The 22,161-nt window shown below is 35.8% G+C and overlaps 1 protein-coding gene across 2 annotated transcripts; it reads right to left on the bottom strand.

The window, feature by feature from the left end:
• Positions 1-17,064: 17,064 nt before the first annotated feature.
• On the bottom strand, positions 17,065-19,675 carry LOC107901317 (actin-related protein 6). Of its 2 annotated transcripts, XM_016827263.2 has the most exons (8): positions 18,869-19,675; positions 18,539-18,746; positions 18,390-18,453; positions 18,202-18,286; positions 18,047-18,097; positions 17,892-17,954; positions 17,661-17,792; positions 17,065-17,568 (listed from the first exon to the last, which is right to left on the bottom strand). In XM_016827263.2, the coding sequence occupies exons 1-7, from the start codon at positions 19,552-19,554 to the stop codon at positions 17,663-17,665; spliced, it is 1,287 nt and encodes a 428-aa protein (XP_016682752.1). In that variant the 5' UTR covers positions 19,555-19,675; the 3' UTR covers positions 17,065-17,568; positions 17,661-17,662. The 2 variants fall into 2 exon arrangements, with proteins under 2 accessions (XP_016682752.1, XP_040951164.1); XM_041095230.1 differs by lacking the exon at positions 17,661-17,792 and having other exon boundaries at positions 17,065-17,620; positions 18,869-19,634.
• Between the last annotated feature and the right edge of the window lie 2,486 nt (positions 19,676-22,161).

Raw genomic sequence — 22,161 nt, 5'->3', positions numbered from 1 at the left:
GGTCGAAAAGTTCGGGAAGTACTCGTAATTAGACTCGATGTGAGAGAAGCCCAAAATCTCCTATTGAAATATGAAAGGATGGAAACCCTAGTAGGAACGCTGGTAGGGCTATGAACACAACTTTAAGATATCGTTATTCTGCCCAAAAATAGAGAGACTTTTATTCTCTTAGAATTAAATAAATTTTCCAAAATAATGATTCTGCCGATTTCTATTTGAGAAGAGAATTTTCATTCTCACCCCAAAAGAAAGAAAATCATTTCTAGTTTCTGTGTTTGATTCAATTTTATCGAGTCCACACTCGAGGCAATTCATGGTACGAGAATAAAGGAGAAGATTGTTTGACTGAAAATCAGGAATAAGAAGGATCCACCTATTTGAAAACAGAGGCACGATTTCAGTCTAGGGTTTATTGCTATAAATATCACAAACCAGGTCGTTTTTCAAAATTTTTATTTTTCGCTGTGCAAGAAAGCTCCCTGCATTTCTAGCAAGCTTTAGCAGTGATAGAAACCCCTTAATGCAAATAAAAAAAAGATAGGGACTCAATGGGTCGCCTTAACATAGACCTCTAAAAATATTGATGTTGCCATATACTTTACCATTTACCAAAGCGAAATAAGTAATTGTTTTGACACATTTATCACCAAATCCACCTAGTTACTCGCAAAACCCATGTCTCGCAAAATATCCTCAACAAAATGCCACTCCACTCGATTGTATGCCTTGCTCATATCCAACTTTAGTGTAAAATATCAGGTCCAACCTATTCTCTTTTTCTTAAAAAACACGTCAACTTATAACAACAATAATATTATAAGTAATAAGCCTACTAGGTACGAAAGCACTTTGGGTCTCATCGATACACATATCTAAAACCAACTAAAATCTATTGACAATCACTTTAAAGTTAATCTTATAAATAACGATGCAAAGGCTAATAAGTCTAAAATGAGTCATATTTCGGGGACAACATTGTTTGGGGATCAAAATGATATTAATATGATTAATCATATCAAAAGACATTATCATTAAGGATAGAAAGGAAAAAAATTATAACACCAAAGCCAATAATATTTTAATGATGTTGATAGAATAAAAATGGCATACCATCATCTCCTAAGCCTTTGGTAGGATGCATTCTTCTAGCAACCCAAAAAATCTCTTTCGACTAAAAAGTTGATGTAAATACGTATTCATCTCATCAATGATGCAATTTTCAATCCCCAGAAAAACCCTCTCCAGAGGCTACGCCCCTGAGAGATAAATAGAGTGGAGAAACAAGCTATACTCCCGAATTCATCAACCTCAGTAGTGGAGTTCCCAGTCTCATCCTTCATTTAGGTGATCCGATTCATTTCTTCATATTGGATGCAAATTTGTAGAAGAAAACAATGTTTCTATCCTTATTCTTTAACCAGCCCACCCTCGCCATTTGCTCCCAATATTTTTCCCTTATATGAATCTCCATTATGACACCCTTAACCCGTAACCGACGTTGGAACAGGGTTACAGAGCATTAAGAGAATTATAGCTCAATCAATCAAACATTTCATATATATTTCTCATTAAAATCAAAAACCATTCATAATCAACCATATTGTCTCTAATACGAGCCCTCGACGCCCAAAATAGACATTAAAATAGTTCGGGACTAAACCGAGTACTCAAGAAATTTTTAGGAAAACATCAAAATTTTTCAAAGTGCAGATGACACATGCCCGTGTGTCTGACATAACCAAGAGACAAGCCCGTGTCTCAGGTCGTGTGGGCATTCGAAATAGGCCACGTGACCGTGTCCTAGCTCGCGTAACTCACTGACTTGGGTCACACGGCGAGATCACAAGCGCATGTGCCAGGCCATGTACCCGTCGAAATGGCCTCACACACCGGTGTGTCAGGCCGTGTGAAAACTGGAAGGTATACTGACTTGTGCCACACGACTAATCAACACGCCCGTGTGCTAGGCCGTGTGAAGCTACTAACTTTATGTCTATAGAAGTATCAAGGGACACACGACCGTGCCACCTGGCCATGTGTCACACACGGCTGAGACACACACCCGTGTCTCTGCCCGTGTAGACAAAAATAAGTCATTTTCCAAGCCATATTTCTCACCCAAAGTGGTACCAACCTAAGCTCAACAATTTACATACAACCATGACATAAATAGGCATTCAAAACAAACCCATATGAAATTTGTAACATGTTAAAATATCACACACCATCATGATATCCATAAGCACTTCAATTGACTACATATATTCATGCAATCTATGTATCTCAAACATACCTAAATGGTCAAAATACCTACATGCATCATTGTGCCTGAAATATAACATATATGTCACTTATCTATTTCAACCATTTGGTACCCAAAGTACCAATTCACAAACAAGGCATTCCTATGGCAACTATACACTATATCCAAAGGCTATTTACATATTTGCATAACCAAAATATGTTCACAAAACAAGCCAAAACACAACAAGACATATAGAGTACCATTAGCCAAAACGACCTATACATGCCGTTTAACCCAAAATATAAAGTCAAACGTACCAAAATAAATTTTGACAGTGTGATGCGGTCTTCGACAACTTCCAATCCGAAAGAGCTTCCGAATCACTATAAAACACGAGAAAATAAACAGATTAAACAATTAAGCTTAGTAAGTTCGTATAATACAAAATTAAACTTATCATTTAACCACAAATTTAGGTAAGTAACTCAAAGCATAACATAATTCAATTTGGCCAAAGCCTATCACATAACCATTAACCAAGCTAGCCATGTATTGATATAAAATCGAGAATAATGTATGAATTCAACAATTATTAATTTCCATGTACATTACCATCTATACCATGTATCCGTATATTATAAACCATTTCTATGTAAATACCTATACTAGTTCGTATTTAACTTGTGTAATCTCGTAATAATACTATGCCCGTTGAACCACTTAGAATATCGTTAGATACACGGGTAGTACATGCAATATGTACTAAACTGTAAATCCGTCAATTCTTATACATGCATGCTCATACGAGCGATAAACGGTAAGCTCATTTGAGCTGAATATTGGTAAACTCATACGAATTGTGAATCAATAAGCTCTCACGAGCTGAAATCGGTAAGCTCTCACGAGCTAAAATCGGTAAGCTCATACGAGCTGTGGTGTGTCCACAACACATGTAGGACCACAACCAAATCGGTAACCCTAATGACATGTCATTTGTATCCTACAAATTCCAAAGGTTCAAACGGAGCTCGGTATTCTTCGTATGTCACCAGTTATGAGCTCGATAATTATACATAATAATGAAACCATTCACATGCATATATTTATATTAAAGAATATAAATACACAATTTAATTACCAAACTTACCTCAAATTCGTACGACGAAAAAACAATCGGTTAGTCCACTACTTTGTCTTTTCCCCGATTCAATTCCGAATGTTACTTTTCTTGATCTATATAATCAAAATTAACCAATTTAAACCTCACTCTATTTAATTCAATCCAAAATTCATGTTTTGGAAAAATTACTATTTTACCCTTATACTTTTGACCTTTTTACAATTTAGTCCCTCAGCTCGTAAATTAAAATTCATGCAATTTCATCCATACCCAAGCCTAATCGATTTCTATACATGCATATAGCAGCCCAAATATTTCACGATTTCACCCATTTAGCACACAATTTACACATTTTTCAATTTATCCCCTAATTGACAATTTCATTAAAAATCACTTAACAAAAGTTGTTTAATTAACAACAATGATTCATTTTCTTCCATTAAAATTCAAAACCCTATCATATTCATCAATGGAAAATCTCAAACTATTCAATATTTTTCCAAATTAGTCCTCTAGTTAGCTAAGTTAAGCTACAACGATTTCGAAAACATAAAAATCAATAAAAACGGGACTAGATAACACTTACATGCAAGGGACTTTCTTTGCAAAATTTTCAAGCTTTCCAAAACTCTTCTTTGCTGGAAAAATCAGCTCATGCATGAATGAAAAAGATGACCCCTTTTTGTTTTATTTAATTTTTACCTTTACTTACCTATTTACCAAATTACCCTTACCTAACTTTAAAATTTTCATAATTACCAAGCCATGCACATCCACTATCACCTTTAATGGTCCAATAACCATATAAGGACCTCCAGTTTAATTTTCTATAACTATTTAACACCTTTAGCTAATAGAACACCACTTTCTCACTTTACGCGATTTAGTCCTTTTTCACAAATTGAGCATACAAACCATAAAATTTCTTAACAGAATTTTTATACTATCATATTATCATGCTGTAGATATTAAAATAATATTAAAATACATTTTTTAACTTCGGATTTGTGGTCCCGAAACCACTATTCTGGTTTCACTAAAAATGGGCTATTACAACTCTCCCTCTTAGAAATTTTCGTCCCTAAAAATCTTACCAAAAAATAGATTAGGGTATTGTTTTCTCATAGTTTCCTCGGGTTCCAAAGTAGCCTCCTCAACCCCATGACGTTGCTAAAGAACATTTACTAAGGCTATGCTTTTGTTTCTTAATTCTTTAATCTTTCGTGCCAAAATTCTGATCGATTCTTCGTTATATGACATGTCGGGCTGAATCTCAACCTCTTTTGGAGAAATTATATGCCAAGGGTCTGATCGGTACCGTCGTAACATGGATACGTGAAACATATTATGAATCTCTTCCAACTCTGACGGTAATTCAAGTCGATAAGCCACTAGCCCAATTCTCTCGATAATCTCGTATGGTCCGATAAATTGAGGACTCAACTTTCCCTTGCGCCTAAATCGGAGAATTCTTTCCCAAGGTGACACTTTAGAAACACTTTATCGCCGATCTGAAATTTAATACCTTTACGTTCCAAATTCGCATAAGATTTCTGTCGATCTGAAGCTACTTTCAAACTGTCACGAATCACTTTCACTTTCTCTTCGGTCTCTCAAATCAAATCAACCCGTGTTTCTTTTTCTCACCAAGCTCAATCTAGTATAATAGAGTTCGGCATTTACAACCATATAAAGCTTCATATGGTGCGATCTTTATGCTAGATTGAAAACTATTATTATACGCGAATTCAACCAACGGTAAATATTTTTCCCAATTACCTTCGAACTCTAAGATACAGTACCGAAGCATATCTTTGTGAATCTGAATCACTCTCTCAGACTGACCATCGGTTTGAGGGTGAAATGTAGTGCTAAAATGCAACCACGTACCCAGAGCCTCTTGTAACTTCTTCCAAAATCGTGATGTAAATTGCAAATCTCTATCTGAAATAATAGAGACTGACACTCCGTGTGATCTGACGATTTTGAAAATATACAACTCAACTAATCTATCAAGTGAAAAGTCTATATGTATCAGAATAAGATGTACAAACTTCGTCAACCGATCAGCAACAACCCAGATACTATCTTTCTTTTTCAGAGATAGGGGTAACCCCGATACAAAATCCATCGTAACTCTATCCCATTTCCACTTCGGTACCATTACTAGTTGTAACAGTCCTGAAGGCACTTGATGTTCGACTTTAACCTGTTGGCAAATCAAACATCTGGACACAAAGTCAAAAATGTCGCGTTTCATATCCCGACCACTAGTACATCTGTCTCAAATCACTGTATATCTTTTTACTCCCTGGATGAACAGACAAGCTACCATTATGAGCTTCGTGCAAAATTTGTTGTATAAGTTTTGTATTCTTCAACACACAAACTCTACCTCGGAACAACAAAAAACCATTGTGTAACGCCCCAAAAATCCCTTATATATTTGTTTTCGTATGTTTGTGACACAAATATATGTCTGCTTCAGTGGTTATGTGTTTTAGGAGTGTCTGAGAAGTCTTGGGTTCAAGCCTTGGCTTGGGAAAAATTTTTGTTTTAACTGAATAAACCTCTATCTCTAATCAGTAGGCTTATAAATATATGTTGGTAAAATATGTCAGAATGGGTCTGCTGGTCTGGTGGATAAGTGGAGGGTTAGTTGTGCTGGGGGTTAAGAGTTTGAGTCTCTGCGCGAGCAAATGATTTATTTTTGCTAGATGTTGTGAAGGTGTTTGAGTAGAGGCAGAATTTTAAAGAGATTGGGATGAGTGTGGACGGTTTAGAGTGTTTGAGGGGTGTGGGGAAGTGTGGGAGAGAATTTAAGGATAGGAAGAGTTAATTGAGGAATTTAGGGGAAAGTGAGGATTGAGTAGAATCCTATGTTTTCCGAAAATTTCTATTCTTCAGAGAAAAAGGTGAGCAAACGTCCCCCCTCCTCTTCTTGGCCGAATCTTCCCCTCTCAATCTTTTCTATTTTTTTTTCTTTTTCACCTTTTTGTTGTCAGCCAAAAATCCACCACTTGCTGTCGTTATTTTTAAAATTCGGTTCCCCTTTTTGTTCCCAAAATTGTGATGCTAGTTTCCCTTCCCCTCAAGCCGACCGTACGATATCTTGCTCCTTCTTGGCCAAATATTGCTAGGTGAGTTCTGCTTTATTTTCTGTCCCCTTTTGGTTGTACACTTCCTTTTCCACCGTTATCTTTTTCCTATTCTTGCCGTCACCCCCTATGTTTTTCTCTTTTTAGTCTTTGTTTCCTCATCTCGATTCGTTCCCTTTTACATTGCCAAATTGCACTCTTGACTGTCATCAGTTTGGTAACTGATTTGGGTGTTGTTGTCTCATTTTATAAGATACTGAATGAAGGGTGTTGTTGATCAATAAGTATGGTTTAATTAATGTTATAGGGAAATTTGATTTAAGGTTTAACGAAAAGGTTTTGTGACTCTCGTTTTAGGTAGAGACCAAGGGTTAGTTGGTGCATCTTCAAGAATCTGAGGGTGTCTTTTCGGTTGATCTCAGTTTTTGGAGTGCTCGGAGTGCGGTTTAATTACTAACGAAATCAAGTGTGTAAACCCTACCAAAAACGTAAACTGGAAAAAGCCGGAGATTATGGCAATTGACGCTACACAAGCGTGTGTTCTCCCGTGTGGTAAACTGAACGCGTAAAATGCGGGCATTAGACTGTTACGGTCACGATGAGTGATTTCGTGGTCTTAGGCCGTTTTGGGCCACGATAGGCCGAAATAGGCCATGTGAGCCCAACGAGCTTGTGGACCCCACATGAGTAAACCACACAAGTGTGCAAAGAAAATTAGGCCAAACTGTGTAATTTTATGACCGAGACCAATTCTAGGATATGTGGGTCACACGAGTGTGTGGGCCCACATGGGTTTACATTATGGGCCTTGGGCCTAATTTTACTATTTGACTGTTAAGGTTTCACAGGTCGCCCGAGATGATTGTGGACCTATTGATGGGTTGGTAAGTAGACTTAGACCCCCAAACTGATATAAAATGACCGTTATGCCCCCACGTGGTAAAATGACTGTTATGCCCCTATGTTATAAAATAACTGCATGCTCTATGTTATGTATGACTGTATATAAACATGCCACAATATATATGTTGCATACATGTATGATATGTTGCATGGGAATAGGATTATTATTGGAGGAAGTGTACTGTACAGGCAGCTCTGCTGCATATACTGTTTAGTGCCGCAACCAGTGCTAATTTTAGAGTGTAGGGATGGGTGGGTGATATTATCCTCAAATGGACTGTTGGGCTGGACGGAGTGGAGTGTAGAGGCTAGTTGGGCAGGATTTTTGATTTCATGTTTGAACTGTTACTTTCACTGTAATGGGCTAAGGTCACACTGATACTGATATTGTAATGGGCTAAGGCCCAACTGAATTGAACTGTTGTTGAATTGGGCTTAGGCCCAAACTATACTTACCTAGAGCTTGTTTGGCCATTTTTCTTATATGGGGTTACACACTGAGTTTTCGTAAAATCACCCCTCTATTTATTTTATAGGTAATCCTCAGTCTTAGGGATCGGTGTTGTGAGAGACTCGGAGGTGGCCACACAACTGCACCTACTTTTATACTGGATTTTTACTGGTAATAATTTAATTTGGGTATTTGTAATAAGGCCTTTTAAAATTTTTCATTTTTAATTTGGTATTTTAATTATTTAAAATCTTACTGATAGTAGTATGACGTAGATTTTCTAAAGATGTATGTTTTTTAAGACACCATGTTTTCGTAAAATACTGCAAAAGCTTTCGCATCAAACAATGTTTTAAATAGAGTAACAAACTAATATGATCAACAAACTGCTAAAGACAACTTGAGTTTTCAATAAACGAGAATTAATATGGAACGGATTTTTTTTCATTGAAACTATGTTTTTGAAAAACACTTCAATGTGATATCGCCTGATTCGGCCATAACGTCTAAGCTGGGTTTGGGGTGTTACACATTGAGTCTAACCTAAAATTCAGAATCAGAAGTCGACTTACACTATACTCTTTTAGCTTGCAATTCATTATCACATTTCTGAGCTTTGCAAATTTCCTGAAGAAAGAACGGTTTAACTTTTAACTCAGCTAAAATCGAACCATCATCAGACAAAGTTAATTGTGTATTCATCGCTCGCAAAACAAACAAAGATTTTCTACTCAAAGCATCTGCGACTAAATTTGCTTTCCCCTGATGATAATCAATCACTAACTCATAATCTTTCAACAGTTCGAGTCATCTTCGTTGTCTCAAATTTAGATCTTTCAATGACATCAAATACTTTAAACTCTTGTGATCGGTAAATATGTGGCATTTTTCACCGAACAAATGGTGTCGCCAAATTTTCAATGCAAACACAATAGCGGCTAATTCCAATTAGTGTGTCGGATAATTCTTCTCGCGTGTCTTTAACTGCCTAGAAGCATAAGCTATCACTTTGCCTTCTTGCATTAAAACACATCCCAAACCGTTCAATGACGCATCACTGAAAATCACAAATTCTTTACCCAACTCAGGCTAAACCAAAATTGTTGTTTCAATTAACAATACTTTCGACTGATTAAAACTCTGTTGGCATTTCTCAGATCACTCAAACTTTACATCTTTCTGTAATAACCGAGTCATTCGTGTAGCTATCATTGAGAACCCTTTTACAAACCTTGGATAATAGCCCGCTAATCACAGTCAACAACTACTGAAATCTTGCTTGGGTCTACTCTGATACCTTCCGTCAAAACGATGTGTCCCAAAAATCTAACTTTTTAGAGCCAAAACTCGCATTTGCTGAATTTAGTAAATAGTTGTTTATCTCTCAAAGTTTGTAACACAATTCTCAAATGCTCGACGTGTTCAGACTAATCACGAGAATAAATTAAAATATCATTAATAAATACAACGACGAATCTGTCTAAATACGGTCTGAAAATTCTATTCATCAAATCTGTAAAGACTGCAGGGGTGTTACTTAACCTAAATGGCATAACAAGAAATTCATAGTGCCCATACCTGGTTCTAAACGTAGTTTTCGGCACATCTGAATCTTTAACTCGCAACTGATAATAACTAGATCGCTAATCAATCTTTGAAAACACCGTTGTACCTTTTATTTGATCAAACAAATCATCGATTCGCAGCAATGGATACTTATTCTTAATCGTAACCTTGTTAAGCTGTCCATAATCGATACACAGTCTCATTGATCCATCTTTCTTCTTTACAAACAAAACTAGTGCACCCAAGGCAAGAAACTCAGTCGTGCAAAACCTATATCTGTTAACTTTTGCAACTGAGCTTTCAACTCTGTAGGAGCCATTCTGTACGGAGCTATCGATATCGGTGATGTTTCCGATACCAACTCAATAGCAAATTCAACCTTTCTGATCTGTGGCAACCCGGGTAACTCTTCTGGAAACACATCTGGATATTCACAAACTACTGGTACTGATTCAATCTTTGATCCAGACACTTTAGTATCCAGCACATGTGCAAGGCAAGTATCGTAACCTTTTCTCACATACTTTTGTGCTAACATAGTCGATATCACAATAGGCAACCCAATCGAATCATCGTATTCAATACGAAGAGTCTCACCGTTCTGACATTTCAATACAATAAGCTTTCGTCTACAGTTTACAACCGCATCATGCAGAGTCAGCCAATCTGTACCCAAAATCACATCAAATTCATCAAACAGTAAAAGCATCAAATCGATCGAAAAATTGTAACCCCGAGTCATTAAAGGACAATTCTTGCAGACTTTATCAATTAGAACATACTGACCTAAGGGGTTTGACACTATAACAATGAATTCAATGAACTCAACCGGTAAATTCTTACTGGACACTAAATTCGTACATACATAAGAATGTGTTGATCTGGGATCAATCAAAGCAGTTACATAGTGTTATAAAGAGAAAAATTACCGGTGATAATATTTGGCACCGATGCATCTTTGCGAGCGTGAATACCGTAAGCTCTAGCTGGCGCCCGTGCATCGGATCTCACTGTAAAATCCCTCGTTGCACCTTGACTACCACTCATATTTCTAATTATTTGGGGTGGTCTCCCTCTAGCAGTTGTATTGCTCGGCCTCGCGGTTTGTGTTTTTTCTTTCTCAGACTTCTCAGGGCAATCTCTAAGCCAGTGGTCGAAGGAACCACATCTGAAACATGCTCCACTTTTCACTCGACACTCGCCATAATGTGGCCTAGTTACAATGTTTTCACTCGGGTATAGCATTTTTAACACTACCCACACTAGCTACAGATGTAGCCTGGGGTTTATGACTGGAGTGTCTCACATCTGTATCTCTATTAGTATGTCCCACAGAAACAGTAGAACGATAGTGATGTTCTTTAAATTTCTTCGATGTTAAGTGATGAGACTTTCTCATAAATCTCTTTCTCGAGTCTCTAGCTTCAAATTCAGCTTTTCTCTTTTCTTTACTAAGTTCTTCGGTTTTGTGTGCTCTATCGACTAAAACCACAAATTCTTTCAGTTCAAGAATTCTGACTAAAAGCTTAATATCTTCATTCAACCCATCCTCAAACTGTTTACACATAACCACTTCAGTTGGAATGCACTCTCGGGCATACTTGCTTAATCTGACAAACTCTCTTTCATACTCGGATATGGTCATACGACCCTGTTTCAGTTCTAAAAATTTCTTGCGCTTTTGATCAAGGTACCATTGGCTTATATACTTTTTTTTCTAAACTCTATCTGAAAGAATTCCCAAGTGACTCGTTCTCTCGGTACTACAAAGATTAACATGTTCCACCACTGATATGTCAAATCTTTCAAAAGAGATATAACGCATTTAACACATTTGGTTGGTGAACAAGACAATTCATCGAAGACTCAGATTGTATTCTCTTGCCAAAACTCGGCTCTCTCAGGGTCATCATCAATAGTAGCCCTAAACTATTTAGCCCCATATTTTTTAAAATTTTATCTACGAGCGGTTTGTTCATGCGTACAGGTTCTAAAACTTGAGGAGCTATAGGGACTAGTTGGGGAAAAGGTGGGGATGGAAGTTTCTGAGCAGTCAGTTTAGTTAGAACAAACTCAGTAAACCACTCGTTTATCATTTGAAAGAATGCTTCATTAGCCTCTACTCCATGACCTTCAGATACAAGTCTCGATCTAGACAACGCTGCTCCATGAATGGAGGCTAACGCGTTACTTTCTACATCATCAGAGTCTACTCGGTTGGAATCTATTACTATATAAAAACACGATTTAAATTGTCAATAGACATCACACTATCACAGGTTATAAAATGACATGTATAGCTAGACTCACATACGCTACATTAGTCTGAGAATTGACTAAACCATAGCTCTGATACCAATAAATGTAACACCCCAAACCCGTATCCAATGCTGAAACAAGGTTACGGAGCATTATCAGACTTATATCTCAATCAATCAAACATTTCATATACATTTCTCATTCAAATCAAAAACAATTCATAATCAATCATATTGTCCCTAATACGAACCCTCGAGGCCTCAAATAGATATTAAAAATGGTTCAAGACTAAACTGAGTACTCAAGAAATTTTTAAGAATTTTTCAAAGTGCAAGGGACACACGTCCGTGTTGCCAGACCGTGTGTTTCAAACGGCCAAGAGACACGCCCGTGTCTCAGGCAATGTGGGCATTTGAAATGGGCCACACGCCCGTGTCCTAGCCCATGTAACTCACTGACTTGGGTCACACGGCCAGACCATACGCCCGTGTGCCAGGCCGTGTGAAAACTAGAAGGTATACTGACTTGTGCCACACTGCCAATCCACATGCCCGTATGTTAGGCCGTGTGAAGCTACTGACTTTATTTCTATAGAAGTATCAGGGGACACACGACCGTGCCACCTGGCCGTGTATCACACACGACTAAATCACACGCCCGTGTCTCTACCCATGTGGACAAAAATAGACAATTTTCCAAGCCATATTTCTCACCCAAATTGGTACCAACCTAAGCTCAACAATGTACATAAAACCATGGCATAAATAGGCATTCAAAACCAACTAATATGAAGTTTGTAACATGTTAAAATATCACACACCATCATGATATCCATTAGCACTTCAATTGACCACATATATTCATGCAATCTATGTATCTCAAACATACCTAAATGGTCAAAATCCCTACATGCATCATTGTGGCTGAAATATAACATATATGTCACTTATCTATTTCAACCATTTGGTACCCAAAGTACCAATTCACAAACAAGGCATTCCCATGGCAACTATACACTATATCCAAAGGCTATTTACATATTTGCATAAATTTGTTCACAAAACAAGCCAAAACACAGCAAGACATATAGGCTACCAATAGCCAAAATGACCTATATATGTCGTTTAACCCAAAATATAAAGTCAAAAGTACCAAAATAAAGTTTGATAGTGTGATGTGGTCTCCAACAACTTCCAATCTGAACGAGCTTCTGAATCACTATAAAACACGGAAAAATAAACAAAGTAAGCAATTAAGCTTATTAAGTTCGTCAAATATAGAATTAAACTTACCATTTAACCACAAATTTAGGTAAGTAACTCAAAGCCTAACATAATTCAATTTGGCCAAAGCCTATCACATAACCATTAACCAAGTTAGCCATGTATTCATATAAAATCGAGAATCATGTATGAATCCAACAATTATTAAATTCCATGTACATGTACCATCTATATCGTGTATCTGTATATTATATATAAACCATTTTCATGTAAATACCTGTACTAGTTCGTATTGAACTTGTATAATCTCGTAATAACACTATGCCCGTTGAACCACTTAGAATATCATTAGATACGCGGGTAGTACACGTGAGATGTACTAAACTGTAAATCTGTCAATTCTTGTACATCTATGCTCATACGAGCGATAAACGGTAACCTCCTCCGAGCTGAATATCGGTAAGCTCATACAAGCTGTGAATCGGTAAGCTCTTACGAGCTGAAATAGGTAAGCTCATACGAGCTGTGGTGTGTCTGCAACACATGCAAGAACACAACCAAATCGATAACCCTAATGACATGTCATTTGTATCCTACGAATTCCTAAGGTTCATACAGGGCTCGGTATTATTCGTATTTCACCGGTTACGACTCGATAATTATACATAATAATTAAACCATTCACATACATATATTTCAATTAAAGCATATAAATACGTAATTTAATTACACGAACTTACCTCAAACTCGTACGAAGATAAAACGATTGGTTAGTCTACTATTTTGTCTTTTCCCTGATTCAATTCCGGATGTTGCTTTTCTTGATCTATATAATCAAATTTAATCATTTTAAACCTCACACTATTTAATTCAATCCAAAATTAATGTTTTGGAAAATTACTATTTTACCCCTATACTTTTGACCTTTTTACAATTTAGTCCCTAGGCTCGTAAAATAAAATTCATGCAATTTCATCTATACCCAAGCTTATTTGATTTCTATACATGCATATAGGAGCCAAAATATTTCACAATTTCACCCATTTAGCACACAATTTACACATTTTTCAATTTAACCCCTAATTGACAATTTCATTAAAAATCACTTAACAAAAGTTGTTTAATTAACAACAAGGATTCATTTTCTTCCATTAAACTTCAAAACCCCATCATATTCATCAATGGAAAATCTCAAACTATTCAATATTTTTGTAAATTAGTCCTCTAGTTAGCTAGGTTAAGCTACAACGATCTCGAAAACATAAAAATCAATAAAAACGGGACAAGATAACACTTACATGCAAGGGACTTTCTTTGCAAAATTTTCAAGCTTTTCCAAAGCAGCTCATGCATGAATGAAAAAGATGACCCCCTTTTGTTTTATTTAGTTTTTACCTTTAATTACCTATTTACCAAATTACCCTTACTTAACTTTAAAATTTTTATAATTGTCAAGTCATGCACATCCACTATCACCTTTAATGGTCCAATTACCATATAAGGACCTCCAATTTAATGATCTATAGCTATTTAACACCTTTAGTTAATAAAACACTTTCGCACTTTACGCGATTTAGTCCTTTTTCACAAATTGAGCATACAAACAGTAAAATTTCTTAACAAAATTTTTATACTATCATATTATCATGCTGTAGATATTAAAATAATATTAAAATAATTTTTTTAAATTAGTATTTGTGGTCCCAAAACCACTGTTCCTATTTCATTGAAAATGGGTTGTTACATTCATATTAAGCTAAAGCTTAGTGTTAATAATTTCCTCAAGAGTAGTATCATCAGGATCTAACTCCTCAACTCTGTGTCGCAATTTTATTTTCAAATTCTTTGCCCATCTAAGGAGTCATTGTCCCATAAGCACCAATTTCTCCAGGACAGTTCCCGAGGCTGCAAAGCATAACCTTTTGAGCTCTCATTTGCATGTCTCTTCCAAAGTCCAATTGGCATCAAAATTAAATCTATTTTGTTTTCTCCTCAACTGTTTGTATGCACCAAATAGAATGCACCAAATGTTTAACATTGTAATTTGAGAAGTAGTCATGCAATTCTAAACTTCCGACACCTCGATCAAGTTGCTCTTGAATATTGTGTTTGAGTAATCTACCCCACTCCCGACGATCCTTGGTAACGCAGATCAATCAAACTGCATTCCTCCAACATTGTGCAAAACTCAACCATCCTTCATTCACTTCGAGCCCTACCTCTATCTTCTCAAATCAATAAATAATCTCATTGAAATTCTCAACCACCAACCACGACAATTCTAACACAACATGCCATTGTCTCAATAGATTCCAAAAAGGCTTTTTTCGACTACTACTCCAATGGGCCATAAAAATTGGTAAGCTTCCACATATGACCATCTGAGTCATCGTCCAACACAATATCAATATGACTAGATGAAAACTAAAAAGAGATATAGACACATTCCAACCCAACGAAAGACCACTACTTGAACTTACATCAATACCATGAGGAAAACCCTACTTCCTTCTTGTCTTCTCCATAGGGGAGAGCAAAAATTGGTTTTAACCGAAAAAAATAAAAAAAAAATCAACACAATCGATTTATTTTATTAAGGTGATTTTGTCAGTTTCGTTATCGATTTAGATGTTTTTTCAATTGAATCTCTATTTTTGAATCCCAGAACCGAATTGACCAAAAAAGTGACTTATATTATATTATTTTTAATTATTTAAAATAAATTTATTTTTTATAATATATAATAAATATATTTATTTTTTGAATCATTTAAAATTTGAGTTGCTTAATCAAATAATTGACTAAATCAATGTCGACTCAATTTTGATTTGTTCAAATTAATTCTTTAAAAACCAACCAAACCGACCAACTAAACTAATTACTTATCCCTACTTCTTCACACGTGAACTCTGCAATTTCATTTCAATCAAGAAAACTATGGATGGGTTAACAACCCTCAAGAACTGCTAAAGGCGTCTAATTTCCTAAAAGCTCTCCAACCCCCAGACATTTCAGCATAAGGTTTTCATTATGACTAACGAGCTTGTTAACTATATATTAAAAATGTCTAATAATGTATTTAATATAAAAAAAGCCTTTTCACCATTATGTATTAATAAAAGGGCTAAAAGTTTAGTGTCCTTAAACTTTAAAAAAAAATCAATTAAGCCCCTATGAAAAGACACAGCTTTTGACTGTTAACTTTAACGATTGACCATGAAAGTGTAACGATCTTTTTCATTTTTGGGTTATTTTCGTCGCCTGTCACCCACAATTGTACCACATGACGAAAATTAGTATTTTCTGTTTAAAATTGTTAAAAATCATAAAAATTATAGAAAATCATAACAAATGTAAAAAAAATTATAAAAAGTGCAAGAAAATATTAAAAATATATAAAAATTGTAAAAAAATATAAAAATATAAAAATATTTAAAATTTTATATATAGTCTCGATTGCCTTTGTTGTGCTATTCCGTAATTATAAATAATTATAAAATGTTAGAGGGAGCTTTGGAGTGGCCAAACGTTCTTTTTAACCCTACCACCATTGTTTTATTGATCCTTGTGCTTGTCCGCCACAGACCTTGTAAACTTACACCCATTTGTCCATCTTCACGTTGTTCACCAAGGTTCTCCCTCCCCAGTATCACCCGTCCACATTAATCCCCATCAATATACCGGGAACAATGATAGTGTCATCATTTTCAGCTAGGTTTTTGCCACTTTCTTTCGTGGTTTCTATTGTATGTTAAACGTAGATAGAAACCACGAAAGAAAATGTCTACATAATAATAATTGTTAAATTAATAATTAAAAAGGCCGATTAAATCTTAATTAGATTGACATCGTCATTATTATCAGTGCAAGAATACGTGAATTCGAGTGCGATGAAACGTATTATCCTTTTATTTAAGAGTTGAGAAAGAACTATGAATAGTTGGAAGCATTGTAACAAAAACCAGATATGATAATAACTTATAATGAAATTAATGTTAAAAAAACTTTCAAGGGCTTAATTAGGCATGATTTTTTTGCAAAGCTTAATTAGTTTTTTAAAATAAAAAAGTTCAAGGACTTATATAGACCCTCTAACCTAATAAAATTATTCTAAAAATATTAGATTCACTTCAAACTTTACTTGAAAAACGCTAATTAAAAGAACAAAGATCAAGTAGTATAGCTAACAAACGAATAAATTTGCTGATGAAAACCCACAATATGGGTGAAAATTTTATATAAGAAATATAATTCAAGTCCAACTAAATTTATTTTTATAAATTTTAAGTAAAAATATAAAAGCAGAAAATAACAACAAAAACACCCTCAAAATAAAATCTCATAAAACAAAAATAAATTTCTACTCATTTCCCAACTGAATTGATGTCCAATTAACCCAACACCAATTTAGTCGAGCAACTACCTATATAAATACAAGTCCATCAATCGAGTCATATATTCTTCAGTGATTGTGGCCCATCGTTGCATTTTCACAAAGCTAACCTCTTAAATGCCTGGCTAATTGTGGAGAAATTCATTTCCACAAGGAAAACACATTGATTCAAGAGCTCAAATTTTAGTAATTTACCAAATCAAGTTTGATGCGAGCATATGAGATCGACCCTTCGTGGAAAGAATGCTGTTCACCATGGAAGATACGCTCAAGCTCTTATAACAGCCAGTTGATATCCAGCAACATCTTCCTTCATGTACAGTAGAAGAGAATCCAAGAACCTTAAACCCGAAACCTAAATGCTACATACACAGATGCATTGCATTGGTTCAGATAACATACCTTCAATGAAAGTATCTCCTCCGACATCGAGCCGATCCATGCTCTTCATACTCAGCCTTGGTGACACATGTTGATTCAAAATTGGGACTCGATACCAAAAGTGAACCTCCACGCCACACATCTAGGATCGGACTGACAAGCATATCCCCGAAGATTTTTACCAAATGGATAGAAATAACTTTGCAGAGACATGTACATATTAACAACTTATATACAAGTTAGAGAATTTACTCGTTTTGAGTTGTTATCTTCACTTGATACTCATGTGGGACAAGAGGGCGAAGATCCTTTTGTCTGAAATTTAGAATATAACTATGACTGTAAATCACAGTGTCGTCTCTTAAATTGGGATTAATACAGTCTAATGGTGCAGGAATCAAGCTTACAGTCTTTCGGCAAATCGAGGAAACAATGTACTTCCACCGGTCAATATAATGCTGTTCAAGCACAGGACGAAAAACACTTGTAAGTGGCATGAGTTAATTAAACTTGAAAGACATGTATATTTTTCAAGGTTGCACTTAGAAGAACATAAAACCACCTTTGATAAAGTACAGGGCGAAGATAAGAATGGCACGCATTGACAGCTCGAACAATGCATTCTGCTAGTCCGGCCTCATTCATTCCTGCAACAAGAGATGAAAAAACAATGTCCGCATTTCTTACATCATTGATCTTACGTCATTGATCGATTCCCAAATGAAATGGAAAACCTAAAGCTATACATACCCAAATCTGCAGGTTGGAAGATCATCTCCGGAACGAGAAACCGTTCATTCATTAAGTCAAACTCCTACACAAGGAAGCCAAGAACATCATTGAAAATGTGCAGGCAGAAAATGTAACACATAAGAAGAAAGAGAAAGTTGGAACACTACATTTTTTGTTAAATCCACCCTCTTCCTCTCCTCAGTCTTGGCGATAGTTTCCAACTGATATGCCTCTTTGTTTGGTTCCATGGCAGCTGATGGAGAGGCTCTGAGATGCCTCTGGGCTGCTTCAGGGTCTTCAACATAACCCTTTTTGTGAGTCACACCATCAGGCAATACATAGGTACATCTAAAAAGGTTGTCTTTTCCTTGTTTCCTGTAATGATTTGTCTACATCGTTTAAAAAAATAGCAGAAACAATTGCTTATTCATCACATATTGCAATCGACATTGAAGGAAATATGTATATAAAGAAATGTAGTAATCTCTGTTTTATACCTGGCAATCTGGAGATCTGTTTCAACATCAAGAGAAACAAAGCAGAGCTTCTCTTTAACATCGTCCATTAGAAAGGTTTCATCCATCACGTTAATGGAGCGATACGAAACCAATTCCTTGAGATAATTAGTCAAGGCTTTCCCACCCAAATCTATCCTCTTCACCCCATAATTCAAGGTACAGTTCTGAAAGACAGGGGCAACGTGGGTAAAGGAGAACCCACAGTCGACCACCAAACTACACTGCGCCTCGGAAAGCAGGCTGTCAGGACGGCGGCTGGACTCGTAGAGGTGGGCGAGGGAAGGAGAATCGGCGACGAAGAGGGAGTTGAAGCCGAAGTCTTCGAAGATGAGTTCGTCGGTGGAGCGTTGGATGGAAGGGAGGGAAAAGAGGGGCTCGGTTAGGAGGAGGGAGGAAGAGGAAGGGGAAACGTGGAGGAGGGAGTTGAAGAGGTGGGACCAGATGTCGCGTTGGAGATCGGGGTTGATTAGGTAGCCTCGGTCGATGGGGCGGCGGATAGCGGCGGAGGTAAGGTCTTCTTCGGTGGTAGTGGTGGGGTGGAGGAACTTTTTGGAGGTAAGAGGTCGGTAGAGACAGTTGGGAATTACGACGGCGGGATCGCGCTCGCCTCCTTGGCCCGCTTTAATCAGGCCACCGCCGTTATCGAGTACGACGACGTTTGACATTGGGGTGAAAAGGAACGAACCAATTTGATTCTATAATTCGATTTATTTTTATTGTTAAAATAATAAAATTTTATATCCTTATCCTGAATCCTGGTCTTCTAGCGTGTACACTTGTTTACTCATTTTAAAATTTTGGTCATTTTGCCTTATTTATTTAAAAGTAAGAGAGACTAATTACATTTTTTCCTATTTATTTAAAAATGTGTTGTTAAGTGAGGCGAAATTAAAACATGAGTAAGATTAAATAAATATATCATGGAAACCTCTATATCAAAAATCGGACTACATTTTACTCTCTTTACTTAAAAAATAGATAAATTAATCTATATACTTTAGATTAAAGAGCAATATGGTCATTTTGTTAAAAAACTCATTCATTTCTACTTTTAAGTGATGACCTAACGATGCAACCAAATAGCGATATTTGGTTGCCACATCAACAAATATTTAAAAATTAAAAGATTTCAAAAATATATAACTTTTAAAAATTATTAAAAAAACATGTTTAAAATATCTTGAGATTTAGTATCCTTAGCGTAGTTTTTCATCATAATGTACTTGTAATTTTTAAACAGTATGGTTTAATAAAGTTTCATCTTTCACATTAATATCATTTGTATTTGTCCTCAACAGATTTTGCATGCAAAGTAAAATGAATAAGCAAATATTGGTTCACTGATTACCTAATATTTTGATAATATTAAGTTGCATTATGTGGTCTGATCATAATGTGAGAAGACAACTTATATTAATAGCTAATCTAAATGGTCCATAATTTGATGAAAAAAAATTGAGCAAATCGGTTCAAAGACTATTATGATGTCTATCAAGTCCAAGCAAGGAGATAAATTGTCTTAAGTATCGGAGAGAATGACTTCTAAAAAATAGAGACATAGATATGATTTTCTGGACTGACAATACATTGGACATGACCCAAGTGAAATAAATCTTTATTTTTTTTATGGATTTATTCGCTTCTGATGTTTATAGTGTGACTTACCTCAATCCTTAGTCAGTGAGCACTATGTGTGTGTGACTCGTATACTTTGGTGTATTGAAAGGTTGAGTTCAATTGGTAATAAAGCCGAAAGTTGGTACGTTGGATATACAACTTCTTCATGACATGACTTCATTTACAATAGCGAAACTCATAGCCCATTAAAAGGTAAATGATATCCTCTCATTGGCATTATACGATAGATGGAAAAATAACGTAGCCAAGGGTCATTTTTCTAAGACGGATGATTTGATTATTATGTGTTATTTATTAACCTTTCATAAAAAAAAATGTAATGATTATCATGAGATAAAAATAAGATCATATTTGGTGAATGGATTGAACCCAAAGAGATTAAGGGTAGCCTATGAGTATAACATACATATGACAAGGTTATTGGACGAGCACTTGATAAAAAGCTTTTGTAACAATATATAATGGGGAGAGTTCAATCATGGTACATCTAGTAGATTGACTACATGACTACGTAATGTTGTAATTAATAGACGAAAAGTTAGAACATGATTACAAATTATATGAGCCCAATTTATATATTCAGTCGGTCCTTCTGCTAGCTCATATAACCATGTATGATTTACATTTGAACCGATATTGTAACATCCCTCACCTAGTTCGATCTTTGAACCCGAGTTATAGGATATTACCACAATCAACGGAACAGTTAGAAGCAAAAACTAAATTCATAAATTTCAAATAAACATGTAATTATTACAAATATCATGCGTTACAAACAAAATCAAGTCTAAATTAAGCTCACGAAAGCTCTAAAATTAACCCAGGAACAAACAGGGATAAAACTGCAACATTTACAAAATATAAAGGCACTCATGTAAAATATGAGTCACACAACCATGTGTCCAGAATCCATGTGGATCAACATACCAAAAATTTCATCAAAAGTCACACGGTTGTGTGGCTAGGCCGTGTAACAAATTGAGTCTGTGTGAAAATTAAATGACAAAATCTATAGTACTCATAGGGATGTGTGGCCAGCCCTTGTAACTATCAGGAACTGTATGGTACAATTGCTTCCTAATTTCCAATAAACACACGACCGTGTCACCAACCCATGTGTGATACACAGTCGTGTTTCAACTCGTCTGGTGCAAAAATTGGTCATTTGATGCTTGTTACAAATCCAACTCTTAAAAGTGACCTAAAATGCATTTTGGCCAATATAAACTTGTTCAAAACATATCAATACCATGCCAAAACATAACATACAACATTTTCCTAAACATCTAACCAATATGCCACATTTGACACCAAATCACAACAATGAAACATGGTTCCATACTAACCATTCCACTTATTTATAACATTACATAACACGTATCCAATTCATACCACAAGTTAATTCATATGTACATAACCTATCATATTTGTTCACCCATATTTGCACATTCAGAAACCAAATATGAGCATAAGCAATTCATCACATCCATAATTTACCATGAGAGCTCAAAATTCAACAATACCACAATATGCCACAAAACATATTTAACATTACAATCACTTGACAATCCTATATACATGCCACATATAACCGGTTTAAAATAATTAAAAGTCAACCGAATCGGGAGACAGAT

The sequence above is a fragment of the Gossypium hirsutum genome, chromosome D06 (assembly GCF_007990345.1).
Source record: "Gossypium hirsutum isolate 1008001.06 chromosome D06, Gossypium_hirsutum_v2.1, whole genome shotgun sequence".
In the NCBI taxonomy this organism is placed as follows: Eukaryota; Viridiplantae; Streptophyta; class Magnoliopsida; order Malvales; family Malvaceae; genus Gossypium; species Gossypium hirsutum.
Note: the sequence above shows the minus strand (reverse complement) of the source record. Positions and strands in the feature narration are given on the sequence as shown.

What these genes read in the sequence shown, in the direction of transcription:
- LOC107901317 (XM_016827263.2), bottom strand. Translation starts at nt 19,554, where the DNA reads ATGTCAAACGTCGTCGTACTCGATAACGGCGGTGGCCTGATTAAAGCG. An exon ending in CGCCCTGTACTTTATCAAAG is followed by an intron (nt 18,098 to 18,201) that starts GTGGTTTTATGT and finishes GTGCTTGAACAG; the next exon opens with CATTATATTGACCGGTGGAA. An exon ending in AAGATAACAACTCAAAACGA is followed by an intron (nt 17,793 to 17,891) that starts GTAAATTCTCTA and finishes TATGCTTGTCAG; the next exon opens with TCCGATCCTAGATGTGTGGC.